The sequence below is a fragment of the Furipterus horrens genome, unplaced genomic scaffold, assembly GCF_987537825.1.
Source record: "Furipterus horrens unplaced genomic scaffold, mFurHor1.1.pri manual_scaffold_4, whole genome shotgun sequence".
Classification (NCBI taxonomy): Eukaryota; Metazoa; Chordata; class Mammalia; order Chiroptera; family Furipteridae; genus Furipterus; species Furipterus horrens.
The window spans coordinates 23,730,491-23,755,522 of record NW_028327174.1 but is presented as its reverse complement, the minus strand read 5'-3'; the positions used below and the strand labels follow the sequence as shown (position 1 = coordinate 23,755,522).

The 25,032-nt window shown below is 35.9% G+C and overlaps 1 protein-coding gene across 1 annotated transcript in view; it reads left to right on the top strand.

Annotated features, from left to right (window-relative positions):
• The window catches only part of LOC150011342 (pregnancy zone protein-like), a 40,919-nt gene extending 21,003 nt beyond the window's left edge, over positions 1-19,916 (top strand). Inside the window, exons 15-36 of the mRNA XM_090272836.1 lie at positions 1,151-1,300; positions 3,494-3,658; positions 5,266-5,374; positions 7,855-7,996; positions 8,397-8,625; positions 9,121-9,247; positions 9,401-9,522; positions 9,719-9,770; positions 10,902-10,985; positions 11,519-11,695; positions 12,918-13,005; positions 13,636-13,792; positions 14,171-14,245; positions 14,540-14,717; positions 15,171-15,394; positions 16,221-16,439; positions 16,609-16,736; positions 17,111-17,201; positions 17,770-17,838; positions 18,183-18,285; positions 19,068-19,109; positions 19,742-19,916. Of these exons, the coding sequence (XP_090128962.1) occupies positions 1,151-1,300; positions 3,494-3,658; positions 5,266-5,374; positions 7,855-7,996; positions 8,397-8,625; positions 9,121-9,247; positions 9,401-9,522; positions 9,719-9,770; positions 10,902-10,985; positions 11,519-11,695; positions 12,918-13,005; positions 13,636-13,792; positions 14,171-14,245; positions 14,540-14,717; positions 15,171-15,394; positions 16,221-16,439; positions 16,609-16,736; positions 17,111-17,201; positions 17,770-17,838; positions 18,183-18,285; positions 19,068-19,109; positions 19,742-19,764 (2,754 nt within the window). The 3' untranslated portion in view covers positions 19,765-19,916. The remainder of the gene's footprint in view (positions 1-1,150; positions 1,301-3,493; positions 3,659-5,265; positions 5,375-7,854; positions 7,997-8,396; positions 8,626-9,120; positions 9,248-9,400; positions 9,523-9,718; positions 9,771-10,901; positions 10,986-11,518; positions 11,696-12,917; positions 13,006-13,635; positions 13,793-14,170; positions 14,246-14,539; positions 14,718-15,170; positions 15,395-16,220; positions 16,440-16,608; positions 16,737-17,110; positions 17,202-17,769; positions 17,839-18,182; positions 18,286-19,067; positions 19,110-19,741) is intronic.
• The last annotated feature ends 5,116 nt before the right edge of the window (positions 19,917-25,032 follow it).

Here is a 25,032-nt window from a genome sequence, read left to right as displayed (position 1 = left end):
TTCTAACATATCCACTTCTTAGCTAAAAATATTTTTAGTTGATTATAATTCCAAATAACTGACTTGATGTGGACATACAAACATATTGTAATGAACTTAAATTTTTTAAATACAAACATATTTAAAACAGAATTTTCATAAGCAGTATTTTCATAATATACTGAACTGTAGAGATGACTACTATAGCATCTTGACAAAAAAAATTGTAATTTTTTTCATATATGTCTCATAATACATAAGTCCAAACCATTACATTAATTCAGTAGATGGCATAACAGAATTATCAGAGTTAAATTCAGCAATCCAAGTCAAATTATTACTTCACTAAACACACTTTTTATTCCAATACAAATCAGCTTTCAGTTCAAAAACCTAAATTACCTGAAGCTACTACAGTAACTAAATTTCAAATTATTTTATTTTGTTTTACTTTATTTTATTTTGACTTTAAAACTCAGAGTTTACTCAATAAATATTTACACAAACATAAGAAACCAATAGCTTTACTTACCAATGAATTACTACTGACCAAAGCAGAATCAAATCTCTGAAAAAATTGTGCATAATTTTTCATTATGTTGTAGTTCTTATTCTTTATTCAGTTCTTTGAATTTCTCAATCCATTAACTCTTAGGATGAATAGTAGACATTTAATTTTTAAGATCCAATTAACCTCTGATCCTTATAACCAATATTACACTTCTTTAGAACATCAGATGACTAAGATTGTCACCCAGGGGAGACTTGGGTTGGCTGATCTCAGAAGTAAACTGTGAATTTTCCCAGTATCATGCAAAATACACGCATTCATCACAAAAGCACTACATAGAGATAGGTCAGCTACAAGGTATGCATCTTTGTTAGCATGTATGTTCTTGTTCCCTTTCAGGATTCTATTTCATGGTGATCAATGCCAATTTATATTTCACCAGTTATATAAGGAGTGGGAAACCTGAGTTAACTAGAATCACATTTTCAGTTTATCCCAGAGATGGTTAATTGGTCATCCCTAGGTGGATTCATCTCTTAATCCTGCTCTAAAATGGATGCAGAGAAAGGAGGCATAGAAAGGAGTAGGCCTAGCCGGAGGTAGAAGAGAGTTTTGCATTGTAATAGAAAATTTGCTGCTATAACCATAGTCTCTTGACAGGTAAGTTTGAGCTTCTCCTCAGCCGAGAGCCTGCCAGCATCAGACACCAACCTGAAGGTCACGGCCACTCCTCAGTCCCTCTGTGCCCTTCGTGCAATTGATCAGAGTACGCTGCTCATGAAGCCTGAAGCTGAGCTCTCACCTAAATCAGTGAGTCCTATTTCAGTCTTGAATATTAGAAAATGCACACATGATAAGACCATTTTTGGAAGTTGGGAGTTATAATTGCAAAGGACAGGTTCCTCAGCATGTCAGGCATAATGTATTGTTATGAATGAGTTGAAATTCAATTCAGTTCCACAAAAGACATTGCGCAAGGTTCTCATATATCATCTCATTTCACTTTCTATTATAATACATTCTCGGTGAAGGAACAGTCTTGCTCACCACTACATTCCTTGTGCCTAGCACAGTACCTTATATATGAAAAATGCTCAACATATTTTAATGAATAAATAAATAAATAATAATTCTTTAAGATGGGTATTATTACCTCAATTTTATAAATGAAAAACAAAGCAAAGATAGACTAAGCAACTGTGGAAAGAGTATGCCCTAAATATATGTTAAAGGTGGCATTTGAACCAAATTTCACTCAATGTCATTTCTACTGCACCACGTTTCAAGTGAATATGTAAAATATCACCTTTTTAAGCTTTCTTTAAAATCTGGTACTTACTCACTGCTTTTAATTATGGACAAAAAAGTTTTCACTCAAACTTGTCTTTTAAAGATATCTCATAATAAAACATTTTCAAAAGGGTCCTACAGTTTACAGGTTTCATGGTCCATTTATTTAGTTAGCAAGTGTTCATGACATCTTGACTATAGGATGAATAATGCTCTAGAAATAGTTCTAATGATGAGGTATTAAACAAACAAACAACAAAAACATATATAATAGAGGTTTTGATAAGAATAATAACAGGATGTTGAGATAAAGAAAAAAAGAGTTGAACAATTTTTGATATAGTGATTAAGAGTGTCTGCTTAGCATGTCAGATAAAGAAGGGATGGGGCAAGCTTTACAATGAATGAAAGCAGTATGCCTGAAGGTGTGAGGTCTGAATAAATGTGGAGTGCTCTCAAAAAGGATAAGGTAATGACCTGTTATGTAGTTGTGACAGAAAGGAATAGGACAGGCTATAGGTGAAATAGAAAGTAAGGAAGATCATGATGAGCTCTGTTTACTTGGAGGGGAGATTGGAGTTGACAATAAATGCAATAGTAAATTACTGAAGTTTTAAGGAGGAGAGTGGCAATATAGATTGATCTATTAAGAAGATCCTGTTTGCTGCTGAAAGTAGGAGAACAAGAACAGAAGAATGAAAACAGTTAAGAGGTTATTGTTGTAGCTCAGATAAGAAAAGACGGCGACCAGATTAGAAGGTCTGCATATGTCCAGCGTGTGTTTAATGGCCTGAACACTATATAACTGTGCAGGTGGCCTTATTTGAGGCAAAAGCTGAACTGGAATTGATTTATTTCAGAGGCAAAAAAACTTCACTTAATTTTTTTTCTCAATTTAAACATGATTTTAAAATAGTAGGCTTTAAAACAATATTTTTTAAGTTGTTAAGACCTTAATCCTATAAAATGAGAAAAGGAAATAATTCAAGTATTTACAGGGGTTACTCCTGGATGATGGAATTATAAGTGGCTTTGTTCTCGTATTACCCCTCTTTGTACTAGCCACATTTTCTGCTTCCTTTTAAAACTAAGCATCTGCACTGGGAGACAGGTGACTTGGGTTTTACTGTGACACAGCCAAAATGGGCTCTGAGACGTGAATCAATTAATTTGATTTCTTTCTATAGTAATTTCTTTTTTCTTTTTATATTCATATATTTGTTTTTTAATTATATTTTATTTTTTATGCTATTATAGTAGTCCCAATTTTTCTCCCTTTGCCTCCCTCCACCTGCCGCCCTCCACACATTCCCACAGTCAATCCCCACGCTGTTGGCCATGTCCATGGTTATGCATGTATGTTCTTTGGCTAATCCCTTCCACCTTCTTTCATCCAGTCTTCCCCTCCCCCTCCCCTCTGACAGCTGTCAGTCTGTCTGTTCCAGGTTTCTATGCCTGTGATTCCATTTTGCTCATTTGTTTATTTTGTTCATTAGATTCCACATGTAAATGAAATCATATGATATTTGTCCTTCACAGGAGGCTTAGGATCCATACCATTAATATCTCTCCACGATTCCCTGTATTGCTTTTTATAATGTTGACATGGGGGTGTTAAACTTTATGATCTTGTAAATCCCAGACTGAATATTATCACTCTTAAAATAAGAAAATAAAACATAAGAGTTTTCCATTCTTTTCTTCATTTTGCAGGTTTATAATTTGTTACCAGTAAAGAGTAACTTCAATGTTCAATATGAATATAATATGAATGAAGAGACGGAAAGATGCATAACTGTAGAAGATATAACTCACAATGGAATCATTTACACACCAAAGCAGGTCCTGAATGATGACGATGTTTACAGTATCTTTCAGGTAATTTTTTTGTCCCCAAAACACCCAAAATTGCTTCCTAAGTCCTTGTAAACTGGAGAACAAATAGATTTCTAAGATCTAGAATCTGATCCTGCCTATGCCTCTGTTCCAAAACAAAATTATATTTAACTGAAAAGCATTAAAACCTCAAATACATAGACAACTTTATGCATAGCTATTTGATTGTGGGGTTTTTTTTTGTTTTTTTTTTTGGCACTTTAAATAGCAAGTGATATATTTTTAGGGCCCATAACTTTAATGAAGTTGATCCCAAAGCTAGTTACCACTGTCATATGCCCCTCTCAGTGATTCGCAGAGGTTCTAATAATGTGAGGAAGACATTTTCCATAGTGCCTCTGACAGCCCTGGAAAGGTGAGTACTCAATGGAAGCCATTCTAGTAGTCATTTGCACCATGAAGGCGTGTTGGATGACTGATTACACAAAGGACAATACTTGAGCCCCGTCCCCCTCTGTGCAGTAAACTTCAGGAAACTAAAAGTCACCTTTCATGAAGAAAAGACTGACAATATTTGTAATAGAGATGTTAGCATGCTTCTATAACTATAACCAGGTAGAGTTATGAAAGGGGAGTTAATCCAGGTTGTGAGATTAAATCTGATCACTACCAAAAAGGAATAAAAAATCTCATTATACCTTGAGGAAAACATATGTCATTCTTCCAATAGAGGTCCGCAGCCTAACTGAGAGCAATTTAAGTCTTCTCCTTCTGGAAACTTCAGAGTCATAAATTCCTTGGCGGTGGAAGAATAGAAAGAGGACTCTAGCTTGATTCGCCCATTGTGTCATCTTTAACATTTATTTCTTCTTTCTCCTGTTCATATTGCTACCACCACTGACCACTGTGCCTCAGAGTCCCACAGTTCCCCATAAACTCTGAGACAGGACAGCTAGTAATAGTTACCTGTAGCTACTGTTGAAGAAAGAGGAAGTCGGGAACAGGTGGGCTCTACAAATCAGGCTACTGCAGACATGTGCATTTCAGATGCAGAGATTCAAGATAGTTAAAAAACTGAGAAAAAAAAAGGAAAAGATAAATTACAATACAGATGACTTGAGCAGAACTATTCAGGGAAAGGCATATTTTCCAATAAAACATAAACAAAGCAAAGCTTACTAAGACTGAAAAAAATCTCTAATCCTACAATTTCAAATGAAAAAAATTTAAAATTACTCTCTTCAATGAAGCTATGAGGTATGTATGTTTGTGTATGTATGTATATGTATGTTATATATGCATATATACATTACATTTGTTTGGGGAGGGAAGGAATAAAACATCCAATGCTAAAATACTCAGTTTCCTGGATACAAAAGATAAAGAGGAATCAGCATAGAGCAGACACAAATTCAGAAATAGGAATCAGAAGAAGTAGGTTCAAATCCCAATTTCCATTCACCAACTGGATATTCTGGACTATGTCTTCAATTTAATTTATAAAATAGCTTTCCTCTTTATTGTGTAGAATTTTCATGATCCTATGAACTATGTATATAATAACAGTGAAAGCATATAACAAATGTAAGAAAATATTCCAGTCTTAGGATTAGATTGCCAATATGCTCTAATAATTAATTTTCTTCCAGTCTGCAGGATTAAATATTTTTACCAACTCAAAAATCCGCAAGCCAAATTTATGTCAGCCACCTCAAGCATTAGGAGGAGTATTGTATATGGACAACGTAGTTCAACGAGGTGAGACTTACTTGTCTGTTATATAATAGAAAAGATTATATTATATTGATATTATAAAATAATAGAAAACAGAATAACAAAAAAGAAAAATGATGCTTTGCTAGGTTCAGTTGGCAGAAAAAAATCTATAACTTTTTTTCTAAGTATTGAATGTTGTGACTGCAGCAATTTATTGGTAAATTTTCTTCAAATGACATTTTTCCTCTAACAAATAGGATTTTTAAAGCAATTATTGCCTCTCTCTCTCTCTCCCTCTCTCTCTCTCTCTCTCTCTCTCTCTCTCTCTCTCTCTCTCTCTCTCTCTCTCTCTCTTTAAAATTGACTGGTTTTTGTCCTGGCCTTTAATAGCCTTGCTACTTCAAATTCTTCTTATTCACTATGGACTCAATACCTAAGTTAGTCGGGAAAAGCTAGGTTATACTGCAGTAACAAAAATACCACCCCCCCATCTCAGGACTAAGCATATAATGGTTGTTGTTTTTTTACACAAAAACTGCCTATGAGTCCAATAGCTCTCCAGAGCAGCTCCTTACCAATCATGAGTCAAAGATATTCATTCTAATTTCATCTTATGACTCTATCATCTCCAACATGTCTTTCAAGATTATTACCATGGGGAAGAGGAGTGGGTTTGCACATGACTTTTATGACCAGCTATGTAAGTGACATATACAATATCTACCCCAACTACAAGGGAGGCTGAGAAATGTGAAGGACCATATAGATCTTAATTGTTCCTGTCAAATTCTTTTATTAAAAAATCAAAGTGATGTTGATATATTGAACAAAATATAATAATTCATCTTTTGACAGATATACTATTAGTCTCTTGGTGTGTTTTGGGTATACAGTACTTGGAAGTATGAAAAGGGGAAAAGGTTCTAATACTGAGAATTTTTTTTTACTACTATCAGGTCTAGAGAAGTTTTGCTCTGCATGTTTGGAATAATAACATTTTCCCAACAGAAATAAAATTTTGTGTAGTGAAAAACAACACTGTGCTAAGAGAAAAGCAATGTGTTTGTATCATATGCCTATTTGGTACGATGTATGTGACTTTCAAATGTGAAGACTCATTTAACCTTCCAGAGGTTTTATTTCCTCATATCTGAAGTTAGGATTACAACACCAAAGTCACTGAGGAGTTGTGAGCATAAAATAAAAATATATAATTATGATTCCATGTGATAGCATATTCTTTGTTCAGAATAACTTGAAAGAACTATTACTTTATTTTCATTTCCCTTTTAAAACCAAGTGTATATATATTTTTCAATCTTAAGAGAAAACACATTGATGGAGTGGTCCAACAAACCTAAAATTGGAGTAGCAATTACATTTTTATCCCAACTATACTGCAGTACTCTATAAAAATTTCATATTTGGTATTTGTTACTTACTCATTTTTTAATTTTCAGTTATACCACCGTAGTCCTGTACCGTATTACTTTATAAGCAAATTATTACTTAAAAACCACACTAATTTACTTTCTTTGTCTCTGATCTCTCTTCTCTTCAATCTGTTCCATCTACTATGAGAGGCATATCATCCTTAAACATTGATTTTATCATGTCACTTATTTCTCATATATATAGTCCTTACTCACAGAACTTGTAGAATTATTATATTGAAGGTTTTAAAAGAGCATGTCCAACTCTAATTTATATATCATATATATTTATATTTATATATTATACATATTATCTTTATATATCTTCTGATCTATGGAATAACATTTTTTAACAGTTATAATTTATTTGTCCTATTCTTCATGGTATTTTATTATATAATTTCACCTACTATTTACTCAGTTATGTTAAACACACCCCCAAAACAGACATTCTACTCTGGAAGGGTAAGATTTTGGACACTCCCTTTCAATTTCTTTGTACTTACTTGGATAGCTGTTGCCTTGAAATACCTTCTCCGTCCTCCTGTTTCTCATCCTTCAATAATCATTTTAATGTCTACTTTGAAAGTCTTTCCTGTCCAACCTAAAGTTCATTTTCTGTCCTTCATTGAGTCTCTGTTGTCTATGATGTATACTGTACTATATCATATTTTTTATGTCTCCATATCTCATTCACTGTTAATTTTTTAAAAATCATTCCTAAAATTCTCTTGCAATTGCAACTATCAATCCTTCTAGTTTGAGTCTCACCACAAATGAAGAACATGTGATCATCATTTCAGTATAAGAGCAATATTTGGTGTATTAAATTACTTTTTATTCTTTCCTCCATTAGTTGAATAATCAGCTTAAGGAAATCTACATTTGTTTTCATATCTAGAGAAAATACATTCACCTTTAGGCTGAGGAAGTAATAGGATTAGCCTTCTAGTATGGATAACAGGCTGGTAGGTTAAATTGTTCCAATAATAAATATTCACTGAGCAACTGACCTTATTCTAAGGCAACTATAAAAAACTAATGATAAAATGAAATTTACATTGGGCCCTGAATGTTGTCTTTTCATAGGGTTTTCACAAGGCATACCTGCAGCATATCGTGTTGCAGCTTATCCAATGATGGCGCAAGAAGACCTCCCAGCTGAAAGCGTAAAAGAGACAGTCCGGAAGTACTTCCCAGAGACTTGGATCTGGGACTTGGTGCCACTCGAGTAAGTTGTACGTTACTTGGAATTTAGTTTAAGAGATCTGCATCTTTCTCTATGATTCTAGTATTATCCTTTGTCCCTGATCCTTTCAGTTTTGTTCCATTCCTTCCTTTCTGATAAATATTTAAGTTCATAGGCCCTTGATCTCATAGTGAAGCAACAAAACTTTTTTTCTAATTTGGTCTTGAGGTACCTAAAATAATAGAAAGTAGGAAGCTAGTCTCAACTCTAAAAAGAAAAGAAAAACTTTCAGAGACTTCAATAATAGTGACATTTTATATCAAGTTTAATATTTACCACTTAGGTTTCTAAGTTATCATGCTATAGGATCAGCTATGGTACAGGCCAAGAAAGGGCAAGAGGATAGGGATTCATTTACTCTCCTCCTCTTTATTTTCATTAGTTCCTCGGGTAACAGTGAGCTGACAATAAAGGTCCCTGACACCATCACGAAGTGGAAGGCCAGTGCACTCTGCTTGTCTGGAAAAACTGGACTTGGCCTCTCCCCAATCATCTCTCTTCAAGTCTTCCAGCCCTTTTTCCTAGAACTCACTCTCCCTTACTCTGTGGTGAGAGGAGAAGCCTTTACACTCAAAGCCACTGTATTCAACTACTTGTCCCACTGCATTCGGGTAAGAGCACTTCTGTAGAGGTGAGCAAAAGTAGAAGGAAGGAGCACCATTCAGTACCTATGTCTCCTAGGCAATCTCCTTGTAAATCGTAACTGAATATGATAGAACCTAATTTTGGAGTGGAATAGGTACTAAGAGCAAAACTACCTGACAAGTCCAAGGTGGTTAGGTTATATTCATTTGGGGCTCTATATTATCTCTGTCCCTAATTTCAGATATTATTTCCACCTGATTACTTCATTTTTTCACTCTAAGAAAAAGAAAATATTTCTTCCCTGTGTTGGTACAAGCTTAAATCCTCCACATTTATCCTAATTCCTATCAGTGTTTCAATTCCCTTATTGCAAACATCTAAACAACAAAGTATTTGTCAGAATTTACTCTGTGAACAATTCTCAGAGCCTCTCAATTAGTATGCATTGTTTCTTTAAGCTTCAGTCCCCTATTGCTGCGCCTCTGCTTGTATTCAAACTTGTGGGTGGGTATTGGGGACAGGTCAGCATAAAGCTGGAGGACTCTCCTGCCTTCTTGGCCGTCCCAGTAGAGAAGAATGAAGAATCTCACTGTGTCTGTGGAGACGGGCGGAAAACTGTGTCCTGGGCTGTGACCCTCAAGTCCCTGGGTGAGTGGTAATGATTTGCATTCCTCTCTGACCCAAATATATGTCTGTCCTTTTCCTTTAACAATGATCAATTGAGAGAAAACCATTATGTATGTTAGGGAAATTTAAAAAGAAAAAAAACATTCAATGTAGAATCACTGTTTAACTCCTCAGGACACGTGAATTTCACAGTGAGTGCGGAAGCCCTGCAGTCTCCAGAATTATGTGGCAATAAGATGCCCAGAGTCCCAGCACTTGGGCACAAGGACACTGTAATCAAGCCCTTATTAGTTGAGGTATGTAGGTATACTTCCTCAGAGGCCTTATTGTATAATAGCATATTATCTAACGTGTATGTGACAGTGACATTTAATTCCCAAACACACGATGTATCCACAACTCAATTTTATACTAACATTTTCTCCTCTCCTTTAAGAGTGACTGATTTTTCTCTTATACATTCAGTGTCACTTTTTTTCTTTTTATTTAAAGCCCGAGGGAATAGAAAAGGAGGAAACTTTCAACTCACTCCTCTGTGCATCAGGTAAGTGTCAAAAATAGACAAAATCCTCATATGCTGCCACTTACCAAAGTATATGTCATAGAATGCCCTTGGGTGAATGTGGTCCTTTGGGGGAGTGGATTTTATACTTTCCCAGGTACAAATCTAAGGACACGTAATGAACAACTTTTTCCATGTGAAGGCATAGAGAAGTTAATAGACCTAAAAGATAATGGCTAATATTGAGGAAAAAGGCTAATAGCTGTGGGACAGGATTTCTCCCAACAGAAAACTGTATCTCGCATACATCTCTTTAAACAGTTTTCAAAATACTGAGCTATCTGTCTGGCATCAACACTACTATTCAATTAATTGTTTAAATGTATGCATGTTTTTATTTAAACAATAATTATAAAAAGAATTTTAGGTCTAATCTGCTCTTGGAGCCCATCTAACATGCTCTACTCTCTGGAGCTTTTTCACGCTTTGTTTCTTTTTTGGAACTCTCTTCTCTGGATATCTATAAATCTTACTCCCTGACTTGCTTAAAGTCTCCAGTCACTTATGATTTTTTAATCAATGACCTTTTTAGTAGGGAGCTCCCTCCCCATACCCTGCACTTCCTGATTTGACTTTTCTTATTAACTTACCCATATAAACACTTAGTCTGCTTTAATTTTCTCTATAAACTTAACATCTATAATATTAAATATTGACTTATCTTATTACTTTCATTAAAATAAATATTTCAAGAAGTCAGGAAACTTGTTTTGAAAATTGCTATATCTTTATACTTAAAACAGAACCTATATATAGCACACACATATTTATGGAATAAATGTGATTTTTTTAAACTAACTATATTAGAAATTACCATAAACAATGAAGAGGAAATAAGTATACCTTAAGGTACACGCATCAGAAATCTATAGAAATTTAGCACAAATATATATATATATATATACATATATATATATATATGCTTAATATGAACTACACTTTGAGATGATTCATGGCTTTAGGAGAAACTTGGATTGCATTAAAGAAATTATGTAAGAAACAAGAGAAATGAGAGGTTGGATCTTGACCATATAGAAGAAAAGTATTCAAACAGAAATAGAACATATCTCTCATTTTTTTCCTCCCTTATATATATTTTTCTTCTTTCATTAGAAACTGGATTACCTGAAAAGTTGTCACTAAAAGTTCCTTCCAATGTGGTTGAAGGATCTCCCAGGGCAACATATTCAGTTTTGGGTGAGTCCCCCAGCCCAAAGGAAGCAGCAGTCCATCTCCATAATTCTGGGGCCTCACCATCTGTGGTTAATGACTCTGGTCACTGGAGTGAGGGAAAGAGCACTAAGCTAAGTATTGCATTATGTATTCATCAGAAGTAGAGTTGAATAGATGTTGTGATATATATCTTGATATATACTAAAAAGTAAGAATGGTGACCTCTCTGTGTCCTCATATTCAAAGGATTGAGTATATGGTGGTGCTTCTTAATATATTTGAATATATTTAGTTTATACTAGACACGTCCCTCATCAGAAAAGATGTATCTTGCCATTCAGTTTTGTCCTTGTTCTTTTTTCCATTCTTAAACCATCTACTTTACTTTTCCTACTTTTTTCTTCTCTTTCTATTTCTTGTGCTTCTTCACCTCCTATGCTTTTTTGTCCTCCCCTTCATAAGTGAGTTGACCTCTTACTTAGCTAGTATCTATCTTCCCATCCAAACATAAATAAACTTTGAGTTCTTCTGATTTTCCTATGCCTTTTGTTCCCCAGGTGATATACTGGGCTCTGCAATGCAAAATCTTCAGAATCTCCTCAAGATGCCATATGGTTGTGGGGAGCAGAATATGGTCCTTTTTGTCCCTAACATCTATGTTTTGAACTATCTGAATGAGACACGACAGCTGACAGAGAAGATCAAGTCCAAAGCCATTAGCCACCTAATTAGTGGTAAGAAATTACCCTAACATGAGAAACATTAATTGAGTCCCTAAATATCTCCTTCAGTGAACTCAAATCAGTATCTCTTTGGTTAAGATTTAATCATTATTATTGCTATGATAGTCAATAAAATGTCCCACCATCGTCGGCAGCCGTCCATCTCGAGAGACGATGGTGTAGCTTCTTAAGAGTCTATTTGCACCGCCGAGAATGGCTGTGCAGTCCGACTCGGGAGTGACACGGTATCTGTCTCCTCCCGTGTTGAATCGACATCTTGTGTGGCTCAGTGGATTGAGCGTCGGCCTGCAAGCTAAGTGTCGCTGGTTCGATCTTCCAGTCAGGGCACATCAGAGAAGGAAAACTCTGACTCCAAAAAACCTCCGCTGCCTTGCGGCATACCTCTTCAGGGGAAAGGCTAAGGGAGTAAACCCCGACAGAAAATCCGGAGCCGGAGTCCCTAAGGCGGTTTGACGTTGTAGTCAACACTGGCAACTCCTGCGGCGCACCTGAAGCCAAGCTGTATTGACTCCGTCTTTCCCTTGGACCCTTCAGCTGCGAAGAGAGGGGGGGTCTGCTGCATGGGCAACAGCAGACCCTCCATATCACCCTGCCCAGGCTCTGTAGCTTCAGCTTCACTGGAGAGGACACTCCAGCGTCATCACAAGATGTCGACTCAACACGGGAGGAGACAGATACCGTGTCACTCCTGAGTCGGACTGCACAGCCATTCTCGGCGGTGCAGATAGACTCTTAAGAAGCTACACCATCGTCTCTCGAGACGGACGGCTGCCGACGACGACGACAACGATATGGTCAAGATCCAACCTCTCATTTCTCTTGTTTCTTACATAATTTCTTTAATGCAATCCAAGTTTCTCCTAAAGCCATGAATCATCTCAAAGTGTAGTTCATATTAAGCATATATATATATATATATATATATATATATATATATATATATTTGTGCTAAATTTCTATAGATTTCTGATGCGTGTACCTTAAGGTATACTTATTTCCTCTTCATTGTTTATGGTAATTTCTAATATAGTTAGTTTAAAAAAATCACATTTATTCCATACAATCAAAAAATTCAATGGCATCATTAAGTCCTGGAGATATCTTACAAAATAACAGTGTCCCTATGACTCCTCAACAAGTTTTGAGTGAGAAATAAAATGTAATTCTCCACTGTCTCTACTATTTCATAAATCTATGAAAACTTCTTCTTCAGGATATCAAAGACAGTTGAATTATAAGCACAACGATGGTTCATACAGCACCTTTGGGGATCGTGATGGTACAAGTCAGGGAAACACTTGGTAAGATAATTATTTCCATATGTTCTTTGGAGATCCATAATATTTCAGATTATGGAAATAGCTATTCTCTGATGCCTGGAGTTCTTTTATGGACATATGCTTTCCTTTAAAAACCCACATGAGTGTCATCACACTGGGTGAGCTCACCATTCATCTACGAAAGGTTCCCTGATCTGATAGCACAGTAGAGAGCAGTGAAATAAGGATCGCCCAAAATGGAACTATAAAGCAGAAAGTGTCATAATGAGAAATGATTAAGGAAGAAGATTTTACATCATATAGTAAGAAAGGGGAGCCTGGAGAGAACAGAAGGAGATTGTAATGTAGTAAAATCATTCCAAAAAATGGAAGTTTTGGTGGTGAGAAGGCTTGAAGCCTCAAGCAAACACTTCATGAAAAAAAAAGAAAGAAAGAAAAGCATCAATTCTGGAGAAACCAATAAAATTGAGAGATTTACGAAAGAGACTCAGATGTTTTTTGGACAAATAAGAAAATATTCAATATTCTAGTGTCATTTCTCCATCAACTCCCCCCCAGTAATTTCCTTTCACTGAATTATGAAAATCAGGGTCTGGAGGCAGTGCACAAAGTGAGCTTGTCCTGATGCCTCATCTCTTCTTTGCTGGACAGGCTCACTGCATTTGTTCTTAAGTCCTTTTCCCAAGCTCGGTCATACATCTTTGTGGAGGACTCAGACATCACAAATTCCCTCACCTGGCTCTCACTGAAGCAAAAGGAAAATGGCTGTTTCCAGCACTCTGGATCACTGCTAAACAATGCTATTAAGGTGATGCCTTTAACATTGTCCCAGTCCTAAAAATGGTGATATGTCAGAGCAATGATGTTCCTATTCATTCCTGAAGTCCTGGTGGCATAGCTTCGAGAGAGGATGGTAGATGCTAAAGCTTCTGAAATCTAGCAATTAATTAGCAGTTTTTTAATGAATAAAAATAATGTGCAAAAAATACCCCAATATATTACTAAGTTAGGAAAAGGGATTCAGGACAGATTCGAGAATTTTAGGGTAGAAGAAGGTGTAAAATCAATAATATTACTCAAAAAAAGATGCTTTCTAGTGAAGATGCCCACAGGGAAATATAGAGTTAGCTGACTCTGGGTAATAAATATTAGAGTGTTTTAGTGTCTCTGCCTCTGATCCTTACAGGGTGGAGTAGATGATGAGGTGACACTCTCTGCCTACATCACCATTGCCCTGCTGGAGATGCCACTGCCTGTCACTGTATGTACTAGCACATTCCCTGTACCTGCCTCTCAAAAAAGATAAGGGGGGAAGAATCACAAAACTCTGAATCTCTGAGGAAAATGAGTTGTGGTTTTTGTGTTATTTATTGTCGGTATATTTCACTGGAACATAAAGGACTACATTCCATTTGTAAGCTGCAGAGGAAATTATTCTCTGGTCCAAACTGTGAGGTCGCACAGACACATTGGTATTTTTAAGCAACAGTTAGCCTGGAAACAGTTCATTAGCCTGATTCTCCTATCTTAAGATCTCCTTTTATCTTCTTTGTAGCACTCAATTGTCCGCAATGCTCTATTCTGCCTGGAAAGTGCATGGGCATCCATTTCAGGAGCCCAAGAAAGTCTTGTCTATACCAAGGCACTATTGGCCTATGCCTTTGCCCTAGCAGGAAACCAGGCCAAGCGAAGCGAGCTGCTTCAATCACTGGACAAAGAGGTTGTAAAAGAAGGTAAGAGCCACTCCTGCAAAATTTACTTCCAAAAATCACCAGTTTTCAGAAGAAGGGAGAGAATCTATTAAACTCACACCTATTATTCCATATTATATTATATTATAGATTGTTTATGTCACATTACATTATATTATGATAGCAAGAATAATTATCAGTGACCAAAAATAAATTCTCTAGGTAACATGAATCATTTTACCAATTCACATCTTATTGACTCTATACAGCCCAACTTCTAATATCATGCAAGTATGCAATAAGCAGAAAGACACAACGGGATTTGCTGGGAACTTAATTTACTGTCTTGGCAAAGATTTGCTGGATTGGTGATTACTTAGTATTTTTACTTCATTTACATGAATTCCCTAGGTGAGCTCTAATTATAATGATGTCACAAATTAGATTTTGAAACCATTCCCTAAACTTACGATTGTGTCTATTTCCATTTCAAAGAGGACTCAATCCACTTGCAACGTCCTGGGAAAATTCAAGAAGCTGAGGCATTCTATTACCAACCCCGGGCTCCTTCTGCTGAAGTGGAGATGACATCCTACTTGCTCCTTGCCTACCTTACCTCCCATCCTGCCCCATCTTCAGAAGACCTGTCTGTCGCCTCACGTATTGTGAAATGGATAACCAAGCAACAAAACCCCAACGGAGGCTTCTCCTCCACTCAGGTCTGTGGAGAGACTCTAGGAAGAAAAATAAATACATATGTAGATGCAAGCATATTCTAAGAGTTGAATAATTGAATAGTGTTTCTGATTCAAACTTACTTCATTCCTCCATGGCCACAAAGGTTCCAGCCTCATTATTTTATACATAAATTAGTGCTCTGTCCTCTGTACAGTTCCATATCTTTTCTCTTTAGTGGACCCTCAACTGTAAAGCAGACCAATCATCCTAAAGCAATATTTTTATAAGATTACTTTCCTTTTAACATAAATATTTTTATCCGAAGACTAAAATTATATAATACCCAAAATAGTTCCTCTCCCTAGTAAACATGAGTATTTCTATCCCATTAGGCTGATCCCTTCAATTTGGGGGGAATTGGCTCACTTCTTTTCTGTGTCTTCACTTACATTTCCCACACCTGATGCCTCTCTTCTGTCTACATAAACTTTTCTCATTATTCAGAGATAATCATATTTCTCACCTTCTTCATTTCTTGTTACTATTTGAGCTCCAATTTCTTCAACCTTCTTTGAATTTTTACAACAAAAATTGTTATATAAAGTTATACACTTTTGAAATAGCCTCTGCTTTGTGACACATATTTGAGTTTTATTTCCACATGTATATTATAAGTTATTGAATGATAAAACTTCAAATTACCTAGAATAATTTATGGTTAATAATCATGACTAAGCTGAATTGAAACTTAGTTAATGAACTGTGTTTATAAATAAATAGCTCTGGGAGAGTAATGCTGGTATGGTTTACATCTAGTGTAATGTTATTACCTTCCACTGCAGTGATTTCTGCATCCATCTTTTTCAGGACACGGTAGTAGCCCTTCAAGCCCTCTCCAAATATGGAGCAGCAACTTTTACTAAAAGGGAGAAAGCAGCTACAGTCACCATTAAGTCTTCAGAGACCTTCTCAGAGGAATTTCAAGTAGATGATGCCAATCGCCTATTGGTGCAGGAGGTGGCGTTGCCAGAGATTCCAGGGGAGTACAGCACAAGAGTGTCAGGGTCAGGATGTGTGTATCTCCAGGTGAGACTGCCAGGGTGAAGGGGATGCTACAAGTGGGGGAAAAAGTCTCAAGAATTAGATTTGAATTTCAAAATAGAAAAAGAAATGTGTGCTAAGGGGAGATATGAATCACCTAGAAGAGACGGTCTATTTGAGTGCAAAAATAAATAATTTTTAAAATTTGTTTTAGACATCCTTGAGATACAATGTCCTGCCCAAGAAAGAAGGAAAAGTTCCCTTCACTCTGAAGGTTGATACTCTCCCCAAGAATTGTAATGGAGATAGTCACAGGAAATTTCAGATTCACATCAACATCAGGTAAATCCTAAATCAATACCAGAACTTTTGTAGAATATGACAAATTGATTTTCTTATGTGGGGGAATGCCATTATCCAAAGTCACACATAATGTAGATGGAATCCTTACAATATCTATGAATGAGAAAAAATTCTTTATTCTTACTAAAAAGACTTAACATTGAGAATAAAATGTTGTCATAGTTGCAGAATGCAATTTCATGAAGATGAGTTTTCCAAACAACTGAAGCAGGGGCAAATAGAGTAGAAGGAGAAGCTGAGTGGTTGGTAGGGATAAGGAACACTAGGACTAAAGAAGAAGGAATGATTTCTGCCTTGAATGAATTCCAAAGAATTTTGTTTGAATGCCTTGTCCCTATGCCTTGACTTCATAGTTATACTGGGGAACGACCCAGCTCCAACATGGTCATTGTTGATGTAAAGATGATATCTGGCTTCATACCTGTGAAACCATCAGTGAAAAAGGTACGGTAATCCCTAAATCCCTTATGAATAATAGAGTCATGATAAATGTTACCATTTATGCTTGTCAATTTTATTTCATCAATTCAGTTTTCAAGAGGTTTGCTCCCTCACACTTGCTTATCTAGAGGATGTTTTCATCATTTTAATAGTGGGTATCATTGTTATATGGTCTCAAGTATAAGACATATTTTATAAATATGGTTAATAGTGTTCCAGCAGGCCCTGAGACACCTAGGGGTATGTGAAGAGGTATTGAATTATCTTCCATATATATGTATATACATACACAGTGGGGAAAAGTAGGTTTACAGTTGTGAGTACACAAAAGTTTATCCTTGTATTGTTATTTATTAAGTATTGTAGTATTTTCCATACAAACAACTGTAAACTTACTTTTGCCGTACCTTGTGTAAGTGATATATGTGAAATATTATAATATATCTTGAAGAAATCAAAATTAGTAGCTTGGATGTTTCTGAGCAACCATTTGAATTATAAATACCTGAAAACTGCTCTCAGCCTAAAATATCTTCACCCTGTTTCTCTGTCTTATCCTCCTGGTCAACAGCTCCAAGAAAAGCGTGAGATTCAAAGGACTGAACTGAGCACCAACCATATCCTGATTTACTTTGAAGAGGTAAGATTCTCTGTAACTCTGCTGGATCTGAGAGAACTACTAGAGGCTCCAACAAACCAGTACAGGTTCCAATTAGTGTTTTTGAAATATGAGGTGAAGGAGAAGAAAATAACTACATAGGAAATGAAGACAGGACTGGTCAATGAGGCTCAATTTAGTACATTTGACTTTCCATAGAATTGCTTCTTTTGCCCTTCTTTTATCTGCCACTGAGTGTGTTATGCAATTCCCAAAATGTCCCATTCTTTCCCCAGGTTTTGTAAATAGATAGCCTAACTACGGGGTTTGATAATCTCTTAAGAAGAGAGGGTCATAACTAGTAACTGAGTTTTCTGTCTCTGCAGCTAACCAAACAAGCCCTGAGTTTCTCCTTCTCAGTGGAACAAGACATCCAAGTAAAGAATTTGAAACCAGCTACAGTAAAAGTCTATGATTATTATGAGACAGGTGAGTAGGATTCAGACATGTAGAAATTTGAAAAAAACAGGCTAACCTAGTAAAGGGTTACCTTGATGAAAATAAAACTCCACGATTTGTCACAGGAAAATAAAAGTGAGTTTATGGTCGTCGGATAATCATGTTCTTATACATTAACCTCTCATGTGGCCCCTAAACAAGTCTTAGAGACATTCTTTGAAATTGATCTTGGAGCAATAAGGGGATGAACTCTTTCTAAATTATCCTATAAAGTTGTTTGCCCTGGACTGAATTATTCCAGGAAGACAAGAAGAACAGCAATAACTAAAAAACCACATCTCAGTACTGATTATGTGATATGGGACCTAAAATTGAATCTGTTTTTGACTTGTGCCTTGGATAGTCTCACAAAATTTGGTTAACTTTGAAACATAATGGAAAATATTTTCATTTACTCATAACTTTGAACTAGGAACTTACCAACATTGCAGCATGCTAGTAGTGTTAAAACTACTCCTTCTTAGATTAAGGGAAAGTTCAGAGAGGAAGGTACAACTCCAATGAGAAAAAGTACTGTACAGTGTTCTATACATAGAAACAAGCCCAATTTTCTGAGCCCAATTTTCTCTTATTCACCCCTCCACCCCAATCCCAAAAGCCTTAGTACAGAAGGAGGTCACTTTTATTGGTTATCTGACTGTTTTTGTACTTTCTTTCTTAGCTTACATTGTACAGTTTACTTACAGTTCACTGCTCATGTGCCTATTACTGAATGTCTTCACTCTTTCTGTTTCATCATTTTTGTGTTGCAGATGAATTCGCTGTTGAGGAGTACAGTGCTCCCTGCAGTGCTGGTAAAGTATAAATGGAAAAATCTAATGCCAACATAAAGAAAATAAGTAAATATCTGTTGTCTGAATGAGGAAGATTCTTCAACATATCCTTATATTATAGAACTCCATGGGTTATTATTTATGAGTTAAGCAATTTCAGATGTATTATAGAATTTCTCAATAGAAAAAATGCAAGTCAAATATAATTACTGGTGTCTGGGATAACTTGTTTGAAGATGAATTCAGTAATTTGCCTCATATAAAAAACAAATCATCTAATATTTAGCTATATTCTCTACCCAGCTGTAATACATTTATCACCTATCACCTTTCTAGAATATTTCTAAAACTACACTGATTAAGGTCAGGAAACTTTTCACTGTAATTACTCATATAGCATAGCATGAAAGATGTGATCTACAAGACCTTCCTCTAAACTGGTTGACGGGGTTCATCTTTGACAATATAGCACTTGCTGTGAGTCCTTCAATTTTCCACTTTAAAATACTTTTTTAAATGAGAACAGTCAGCTCTATCATTAAAAATAACTAAAATATATTAAGTTCAAATATTTATAATTAAAATATAAAAATTATTACTTTAGTAGATTACAGAATTTCCCTAATATTTCTACCTTTCTTTTTACTGTTTAGAATCTGAACTTGGAAATGCTTGAAAATGGAAACTTATGGACCTCATCAAATGAACTTCTCCAGAAATGAAGAACAAAAACGTATTAGGAGAGAAGACAGTGGGAGAAAGAAGGGGCAGAAATTGGAAATAGATAAAATTTCTATGTTGAATAAACTTATGACATTTACAACTCTATTTTTCTTTTGTTCTTTATCAATGTTTACATTTCCCTTCTGAAATATGTTTCCATTCCCCATAATGTTTTTAAAAACTCTAAAATATTATACAAAGAAGTGCATTCAAAAACACTAGAGATGAAATAGAGTTGCAAAAAATGTTCAAGTAACCCACAGGAAAGTATAAAAGAAAACAAGGTTTCCAAGTATTGAAACAACAAAAATACCCATCAAAAGGTGAATGGTTAAACTAACTATGGTGCATTTATGCCACAAAATACTACTCATCAATAAAAAGGAGCAAACTATTGATATACACAACTTGGGTCAATCTCAAAAACATACTAAGTGCAATTAAAGCCAATTTTCAAAGGTTATACTGTATAGCTCTTTCTATATAACATTCTTGAAATGACAATATTATGGAAATAGAAAACAAATTAGTGATTTCCAGGGGTTATGAATGATAGAACAAGTTTGAAGGGTGTGCCTGTTAAGGGGTAGCAATAGAGAGACCTTTGTGGTGATGAAATCCTGCATTCGTGAAAACAGAAGTCCTGGTTCAAGTTTTTACATTTAATTCCATCTCAGATTATTTGGTATCTGTTGTGTGATAAGTATTTAAATGGATTTTTTCTCATGTAGCTTTCTAATAATTCCATTATCATTTATTGACCAATTATATATTTCCCTGCTAGTAACAAGTGCCTCCTGTTTCACACATTAAATTATCATACATTCTTAGGCTTGTTTCTGAGTGATTTATTCTGTTCTTTCATGGAAACTCCTTGTTTCTCTGTTGTCATGTTTTCTTTGCACTACTATGCTCATTATTTATTCCAGGTAAAACACTTAAGCCCACCTATCAAGTTAATTATCCCCATAGTCATACTCAATATTGTTTAGTACAGAATTGGGTGTGAGTGAATTTATAATGATTATGAACATAAACATTTTATAGTGTTTAGCCATCCCTATTTAGATACATTTTATCTTTATTTATTCAAGTCACATGAAGTTAAAACTAAATATTAACTTTATAGACATATATAGTAATTTAAGTTGAAAGCATAACATAACATACATAAAGAAAAAATTAAAGATATGGACAAAAATAAAATTATAAGGTAATGAAAAACTAAATCAATATTCCTCATTTGTTGGTAAAAACCACTAAAATATTTTAGCGAAAGAGTATTTCATATGTCACATTATGAGAGTTTATCTTCTAGGCAATTATGGGAAGAAGGAAGCAAGTTTTTGCTGATCTCCAAATACACAGCCCATTTGTACAGAACTGAGCTCTCTTCTTCAGGCTATATCAAATGTTTTAGCACACATGCTCATACAATCCCGCACTTTTAAAAATTGTTTATTTTCCTCTCATCTATAGACTCAAATCTCTTTAAAAGTCAAATCTGTGTCTTAATCACATCTATGGCCCACTCACTCAGCACGGTGCTCAGAATGTGGTAGGCACTCAAACACAAAGGAATGGTTATATGGGTCTGTGCTTAACTGAACATATTCCCAAAGGTAGACAGAAGAGAAATGGAGTAATACGAAGGTATTAGCATAAGCTCGTACAAAAAGAAAAAAAAAAAGAACTGTTAGAAGGATCATTTTCCCATAACCTGACTTATTGTTTAACGTTTCACAAATGCTCTATAGAAAATATTTGCATATTTTTCCAAAGTCAAATACATGAAGATAAATAAAATTTGGTTATTTTTTAGGACTTTAAGTGAATCATGTTTAAAAGTACATTTTATGCATTCATTGAGCTGTAGGAGGAAAATCATTGCCTCTATCTTGCAACACTGGCTGTCAGCAATCATTAAAAGGGTAAATATAAACTATCTCTGTTATAGGTTGAATTGCATCTCCCTAAAAGATATGTTGAAATCCTAACCCTGGGACCTGTGAATGTGACTTATTTAGAAATAGTGTCTTTGCAGATGTAAATAAGATGTAAGTTAAATGAGGTCACGCTGACGTAGGATGGGTCCTTTGTTTGATATTACTGTTCTATAACAAGAGGAAAAGACACACAGAGACAGGCACATGCACAAATTAAGAGAATATCAGACACACAGGGAGAATGCCATGTGATTATGGAGACAGAGACAGGAACACCAAGGATTGCTGGTAACCAAAGAAGCTAAGAGAAAGGCATGGGACAGATTCCCCTTAGAACAGGGCCCTGCCAGTACCTTGATGTATGACTTCCGGCCTCCAGAACTATGGAAAAATACCTTTCTCTTGTTTTAAGCCACCCAGTTTGTTATGACAACTACTGTAATATCCAATTAAAATAATATATTTTCATTCAATGGCCCAGTTTACTTAGTCCATTCTCCTTTGTGTTTTAAATCAGAACAAATAAATGAAGGGGTCCCAAATGATTGGATGGACAAAACAGAAAGTGAGAAATTTCTTTTTGTTTTATGTATTTCCACACAGTTTTATTCAACAATGAAAATGTCTTGTCCTGTAACTAAAAACAAACAAATAAAATCTGTAGCATGGGGTAGAGTTTTCACTTCTAGCTCCCTGCCATCCTTATAGCTTATTTTAAAAAAAAAGATCAGACTCTTTTGTTGTTAAAGTTGTCCAGGAAGAGTTTTCTTGTTCATTTCTCCTGTGATCATAAACACAATAAAATAATTTATAATAAAAATAAATAAATCCATGAGTCATTACTGTTGCTGGACTTCAATGCACATTTGGGTGAAAAGGGTGATTTGTAGATTTTAATTTCTTCTGGCACATGCTCTCAAGGAATGTTTGATTAGTATTTAATACAAAATAGGAGTATTATTAAAGTTCTTCTTCATCATTTTAAATATATAAAGGAGTGTGAGAAATATCTTTATGCTTTCCATTTAATATGCTCAGGTATTTTTCTTGTAGAATTTAAGAATTAACAAGACAACATTAAAATTAAGAATATCTAAGGCACCAGAAGCAAAAGTTCTGCAAAGAGTCAAGTTATCATTGAACAAAGTTTTGCCTGAGAAAATCTGGCCAATGTAAGATGTATTTGATCTAACAAAAATGAAACTTGTCAATGCAGCTAACCATCTTTAAAGTTTCTTTTCATTTAAAGTTTGTTTTCACTTGAAAGTTAAACCAGGTCTGTGGCATCATCAAAGATGCTTAATCTACAGGCAAAAAGAATGTCAAATGCCTTGCTACTGGATGTCTTCCCAATAAGACAGTCTTACAGATTTAGAGACTGGTTTGTGGGTTATGTTGCATAAATTAACATGTGTTTTCTGTTTTCAAAATGCATAAGCCTATGATCTCATTACCTGAGTGATTGCACATATAGGCCTCACTTAATCCTGTCTGCATCGCTGCCTCCTGAGACTCAATGGTTTGGCTGAACCGAGTAACTGGGTTGGTGAAGAATGGGATAGACTGGGGGCTTCACCTTAAAACAGGTTTCTCTTTTCTATCCTAATGGCTTGGACAGAAAGGACCCAGATGTCTGAGAGGGGGAAACCTAAAATATTCCCCTCAGCCCAAGATAAGTATAATGGGCAAAAGGGTTTTGGGCAGGTATGACATGCCTGGCACACCTTCCTCCAAAGAAGTCTTTTTTTTTTCCCCTAATGTGGGACATTGAAAAATTAATCCCTGTCTTTTGTCATCTAGTGGTTATGGACTGAATGATGACTTTTAACCCTGTTGCCAAATCTGTTGCTCCCAGAATACAAGAAGGAAGCCAGCCTGTTAAGCCAAGCGCGCCATTGTCCAGGGACAGTCAACCAACCTGGAGTCTGCAAGATCCTTCCCCATGTGGGAAGACCACCCTCCCCTCCACACCCCCACTCTTATTAGAAAATTCTGCACCCAAGGGTAGGTAGGATGACGACCATGTCCAGCTTGAAGCAGCTAGAGGAGCATGAGATCATCGCCCATTGTCCTCTATAAGATTATAAAGGGTCTCAAGTCTGAGAGGGAGGGAATGTTATTTTTTATTGTTATAAAAAATTAATTAATTAATTAATCAATTTAAAAAAAATAATATAGGAAAGGGAGAATCTGGAGAGCTTGTATGCATGACCTGTGGGCCTGGAGGGGATTCCTGGGGGAGGGGGGTGCTGGGCGAATGGAGCAAAGAGGGAAAAAAATGGAACTATTGTGACAATATAATCAATAAAATATACCTAAAAAAAAATTAAGATAAAAAAAAAAGAAAAGAAACTTGTCATGTCCAGTAAATGATCTCTGATTACCCAAAGTCTGTTAATATACAAACCATGCAAAAGACTTTCATCATCAGTACACTTGGATAACACTTGACCCCAAAATTCTCTCTTCACTGGTTCTGAGAAGCTGAATATAAAAATAAATTTCTTCTTGGTACCAGGTATTAAAAAATTGAAAACAAAAAGGGGAAATGTCTTTGTCAAACTGTTTAGAGTAGGAGATCCAAGATGGTGAAGGAGTAAAGTGGAAGGTACACTAACCTCCTCCCAGGATCAATTTGGAATTACAACTAGGTTGTAGAGAAATCATCCTGAATAACAAAATGTTGCACTGGAGAGAAGCCTTATAACCACAGGCAGAAAGAAGAAAACACTTCACCACAATGAGACTGATAAGGAGTGTGGAGGAGGCACAGGAGGGCTGGCTGGGCTCCCATGATTGGAGGCTGAAATTTTGGAGATATATTTCAGTGGCCAGGGGTTTCCCCCTGAGAAGCGTCGGGTCTAAACCCCAAGCTGGGCTCCCCCACCTCCAGCACCAGAGCTGGAAAGAAACCCAGATAACATCCAACTGTGAAAAGCAACAGGGTTTCTGTCTGCCATGAAGAGACAGCTAAAGACTCAGAGAGCCTCTTAAAAGGGCAACACAAAAAATTTCATTTGCAGCCACTCACCTTGGCAATGGCAGAGGGATGGCAGAATAGACTAGAGAGGCTTGAGGGGAGTCTGATTTTGGTGACCCTGGAGAGAGAACTGAAGGAACAGCCACCAGTATTCATTCCGCATACTGCAGAAGCCATCTTTCTCAAGCAGAACACTCCTCTCTGGGTGGCATCAGCCTTAAGGAAAGCAATAGCCCTGCCAACAGGGATTACTCTGCCCCACCCTATGGAGTTAAGACAGGCTGCTGATTATAGC